Genomic DNA, 5,222 nt, shown 5'->3' on the forward strand with positions numbered 1-5,222 from the left:
CCAATATCTACCTTACAACGAGAGGATTGATCAATTTAGTTAGACTTACTCTACACAAATTACAAAGAAAAGAGATATTATTAATACCATCTTAAAGTCATTATCCTCTATTGAACCTTACTTCGCAGGACCTTTAGACAGATAGTCTAAGATACTTACAACTTTATCTAAAATCAGTCAAGTGGACATCTGACCTTTATCATTGCTTCCCAGTGAGTTTCTTCTCAGGCCTCAGCCAGGATCAAATTGAGAGAGTGGAAAAATTTTACCTACACCATTGGGATGATTTTTCAGATGTCTTCACGGGGGCCATGTAGGGCATATTGATTTCTTGAAGTTAAATCATAGCCTCCTCAGTTTAATTCCCAGGAGCTATATGAATTCTCTAGTTCAATAAGTATGGTTGGAGTTGTAATTGCTATATTTTCCAGAGTTCCAGATGCATGAGAAGAACAACTCAGAGATTCTAGCAGAGTGGAAAGCCCACCCATCTGTTTTGGCTAGTCTATCAAGTTGGCCATCCTAGTCTTAAGGAACTTTCTTCATACAATTGTTTAAAATTGTCACGTGAGGGCGCCTGGGTGGCTCAGTTGGTTAAGCGACTGCCTTCGGCTCAGGTCATGATCCTGGAGTCCCGGGATCGAGTCCCGCACCGGGCTCCCTGCTCGGCAGGGAGTCTGCTTCTCCCTCTGACCCTCCCCCCTCTCATGTGCTCTCTCTGTCTCTCTCTCTCATTCTCTCTCTCAAATAAATAAATTAAAAAAAAATAAAAATAAAAATAAAATTGTCACGTCATTATTTACATGATAAAATTCCATAATTTCACTGAAGTTCCAGGTCTAGACTGAAATGTGCTAAAACTTGAGGGGCTGCTGGGTGTGGCTGGTGCCTTGGAGCAGCTTGCACATGGGATAGTGTCTCATACACCACAGATGGCTGGGCTCAGGTGTACAAAGAGATATTTGTATTATGTGCCTGCACAGCTCCGGGTCCTCAGCGTGAGATGAAGTGTGGTTCCTACCCTCAGGAAGCCCGTAGGATGGCGGCACCTCAGAAAGTAACACAGCAGCCCTTACACACCCACTTCTCAGCAAACATCCCAAACATCAGCTGGGCCAGGGTCCCTCCGGTGGAACCAGCCTCTCCTAGAAGATCGGAGTTACATCCAGAAGATAGAACCAGACCATTGTAGCTTCAGTAGGCTCCTTGATATTTTGTGAATTCTGACAGTGCTAGAAAGAGTTCCCATTGACCTGAGGAGGACAGATGGATAAAGAATATCATTCTTCAGAATTGGACACCCAGGAAGACTCTACTGCTTTGCTGTCAGTGAGCTAACTTGTGGGGGAAATAAACTCAGATCTGTTGGCCTTCGGAAAACTAAAGGCTTGTGACTGAAAGTATTCGCCCTTGTTCATTTGGTCATTTCTTTCCTGGTCCATTTATCTAACAAATATCTGTGGAGCAGCCACGTGTGCCTCTGGAAATCCTTTCCATTGGCTTAAAGGATGTTCTCTTGCTCTGCTTCTCTTGCCCTTCTCTGTCCCTTCTTATACTTCTTCTTTACCTTTCCATGTTTGTTCCTTAAGTGTCGGGGTGGCCTTGGTTGTAGCTCCATTACTCCCAGTTCGACTACTTCTTCTGCCAGTTCTGCTTTTCTCACTCCCTCCTCCCTTAGAGACATTGTCCCTGTAAGTGCACCCCAATGAATGTAAAATAAAGCACACACATCCCCATCTCAGGGTCTATTTCCAGGGGTGCCCTGCCTGTCACAAAGTCTCTCCATGAATTGACCAAAGCCATTCTTTCTTCCCCACATGCAGGTCCATTTTTTGTTGTTGTTGTTGTTGTTGAACTGAATCAAACAGATTTTATTCAACTTTTTAGGATGAGGAAAACAAATGATATAAAATAAGTCATAAGAAATGCTCTCTTGTACTATTTCAAACTACTTTCAATGTTTTACAAAATGCTCACACAGCAAATACGAAAAGCTTTAACATAGTCTTATAACTTCTGCTGCAATAAATGCAACATTAACAAACATACAAATTTCTTCTGTACCAATCTTAAAAGAATTACTGAATTACTAATTTTTGCAATGTTATTCATACTTATTTTTATTCATATGTATTTAATGAGATCATTGCCAATACATACATTATTTTCCTTAACTTTATTTTTACATTAAGCCCGGTATCTGTCATGCAGCCATCAAAAACCTTCCAGAAAATTACACAGGTCTGTAGTCCAATTTAGACTCTAGCTTCTTAGAATCAGCCACTTTTCTGACTGCTTTCATGAAGTCTTCCTGTACTACAAAATCATGATCAGCACGAATTGCAAACATACCTGCTTCAGTACAAACATTTCTCAGGTCTGCTCCATTAAAGCCATCTGAAAGCGTCACAATTGCTTCATAATCTATTTCACCATGCTTTGTAATCGGACCTGCATGGATTTGCAGTATATCTAATCTTGCTTGTTCGTTTGGTAAATCAATATGTATTTTTCTATCTAATCTTCCTGGACGAAGCAAAGCAGGATCCAGTGTATCTGGTCTGTTTGTAGCCATGATCATTTTAACTCTATGTAGAGTATCAAATCCATCCATTTGATTCAGTAACTCCATCAAAGTTCTCTGAATTTCTCTATCAGCTGAAGTACCCTCAGAAAACCGACGACCACCAATAGCATCTATTTCATCCATAAAAATAATGCATGGTTGATGATCCCTGGCATAATTAAACATTTCTCTGATCAAATGAGCACTTTCACCAATGTACTTGTCTACAATAGAACTAGATACAACCTTTAAGAAATTGCAGTCCAGCTGGCTAGGAACAGCTCGTGCCAAGAGTGTTTTTCCTGTGCCTGGTGGTCCATATAACAAACAGCCTTTTGGGGGTATTATTCCTACACACTGGAATAATTCTGGGTTTGTAAGAGGTAATTCTATCACCTCTCTTAATTCCCGAATCTGTTCTGATAGTCCCCCAATCTCAGAATAAGAAACATTCCCAGGGTCCTCATGAGACATGTTGTAGACCAATGGATCCACCTCTCTTGGCAAATATCTCATGATAGTTAGTGTAGTCATATCCAAAGCAACTCTTGTTCCTGGCTTCAGCTTACTTTTATCAAGCTGTCAACGACAACCCACAACATATTTTGGTCCATTTGTAGCTTTAACAATGAATTTTTCTTCAGTTAGTTGCTTAAGTACTTCACCCACAATCTGTCCAACACTCTGTAGGGCCTTCAGATCATTTTCAGACTTTTCATACTGCTTGGTAAGTTCTTTTAATTGTTCCCTTAACTCCTTGAGACGGCCGTCGATCTCCTTGTGCTCCAGCAGCTTCTTGCGGTAGTCCTGAAGCGCCTTATCTCTAGGGTCCGCCATGATGAGAAGCCGTTGCTCATAGGGGATGCCGGGAATGGCCATGGCCGCCCAGGGCTTTTTTTTTTTTTCAGTCTTCAAATATTTTTAATTGGAAGGCCATGCATTTTTTTTTTCAGTCTTCAAATATTTTTTATTGGAAGGCCATGCATTTTTTTTTCTTCTGCTTTCTCAGGGACCATTTATTCTGAAACAAACATGAATTTCATTGACATTGGCCTTTATATTGTATGAAACCAAGTCAATATATACAAATCAAGAAATAACCAAAATTGACCCCATTTCCATGAATGGTGGGGAGAAAATAGCAGATAGATTGTTCCTTGCAAAGAGGGTTTTACTGCAGAGTCCAGTTCCTCTGGTTCACAAAGCCTCTCTCTCTCTGGACATACAGATATTTGTACATGGGAGCACCAAGTCCTGCAGTGTCCCCATGGGGAAGCCACACACGCACCGGGACTCTACCCTATGCTACATCATTTCAGTATTTCCATTCGAGCGTCCTCGAACTGGTCACATCACCTGGCAGAGCTCAAGTATCTTAAAGTAGGCATCAGTGCTTTTTCAAGTCTTCTGTTTTATCCCAAAAAGCCAAGAGAATTTTGCATAATAATCATATACGTAACATTTATTTCAACACAGAAAAATATCCTCCTCTACCCCCAAAATCTTCAGTTGAAACCCTCAGTCTTCTGGAATCTTCTGCTGACCCTCACGTGACTCGAGCCTCAGGGTAAGAAGCACAGGCCTGGGCAATGGCTGACGATCTTTACCAATGGAAAGAACACCAAACTCTTGGGTCCTGCATCAAGGCGGCCCCACACCTTCTTAGGCTTGTTCTTCTCTTGCCAATATGGTGGATGTTCCAGATCACTGTAGAATTAAGTCTAACCTGAGGTTGAGCTTTCAAATTATTCTGTTGATAATAAATTGCAGACTCTAAATCTTCACACTTAGGTACCCAGTTTTTCACAGGGTGATCCAAGGCCATCCAAAAGGATTAGGCAAATCAGCCTGTCATAGACCTGGTCTAGACAGGTCCATCTTCACTTACTCAAAATGAATCCTGATGTGGGAAACAAAGGCAAAAGAAAAAAATTAAATTTCCTGACTGCCTACAGCCCATTGACAAGTCCTGGAAACAGGTAGAGTGACCTTCCTCTGGGAGCTCAGCTGCCTTGATGTGAATACTTAGCTAAGGGCAAAAGGCAATCTTGGCTTGACATTATCTCGACCCCCAGGATCCTGTAAGTCTTCTTTAACATATAAAAAATTCCTTTGAAACTTCCTTTGTCTCTACCCCCCAAGATTCATGGCCCATCTGAAGGGTCTCATGACTAAGGTTTTATTAGGAAGTAATAAATGACCTTTTCTCAACAATAGCTAGCCCCTCAAGGTCCTGGAATCCTTGCTTCCAAAATTCCTTAGAGACTTACGCTATCCCTAACCCCCTCCCAACTTGAAAGTATATCATGGGCCGCTTCTCATGACTCTGGTACAGCTCTTTCTGACCACAGGTCCTGTCCCCATGCTTTCATAAAACCACCTTTTTGCACCAAAGACGGCTCAAGGATTCTTTCTTGGCCGTCGGCTCCGAACCCCAACATTTCCTACATCAAACCCCACCTCACCTGCCACTTCCTCCATGAGGCCTTCCCACTGGATGTAATCCACATTCCTCTGAACTACAGATACAATTATCACTACCCCTTTTAATAGTATTTATCATTTCTACTTTATTTAATGTCAATGTCGCCTTTCTTTTATTGCAATGGATATTCTTGGAGGTCAGTGCCTATCTGCTTCATTCTTATATTTCCAA

At 41.5% G+C, this 5,222-nt stretch overlaps 1 protein-coding gene across 1 annotated transcript; it reads right to left on the reverse strand.

Moving 5' to 3' along the window:
* Positions 1 to 1,858: 1,858 nt before the first annotated feature.
* Positions 1,859 to 3,445, reverse strand: LOC116643061 (26S proteasome regulatory subunit 10B-like). Its single transcript, XM_032421797.1, is given in 1 exon segment — positions 1,859 to 3,445. A coding segment is annotated over 1 exon segment (1,212 nt). The 3' UTR covers positions 1,859 to 2,233.
* Between the last annotated feature and the right edge of the window lie 1,777 nt (positions 3,446 to 5,222).

This window comes from Phoca vitulina, unplaced genomic scaffold (genome assembly GCF_004348235.1).
Source record: "Phoca vitulina isolate PV1807 unplaced genomic scaffold, GSC_HSeal_1.0 scaffold25, whole genome shotgun sequence".
Classification (NCBI taxonomy): Eukaryota; Metazoa; Chordata; class Mammalia; order Carnivora; family Phocidae; genus Phoca; species Phoca vitulina.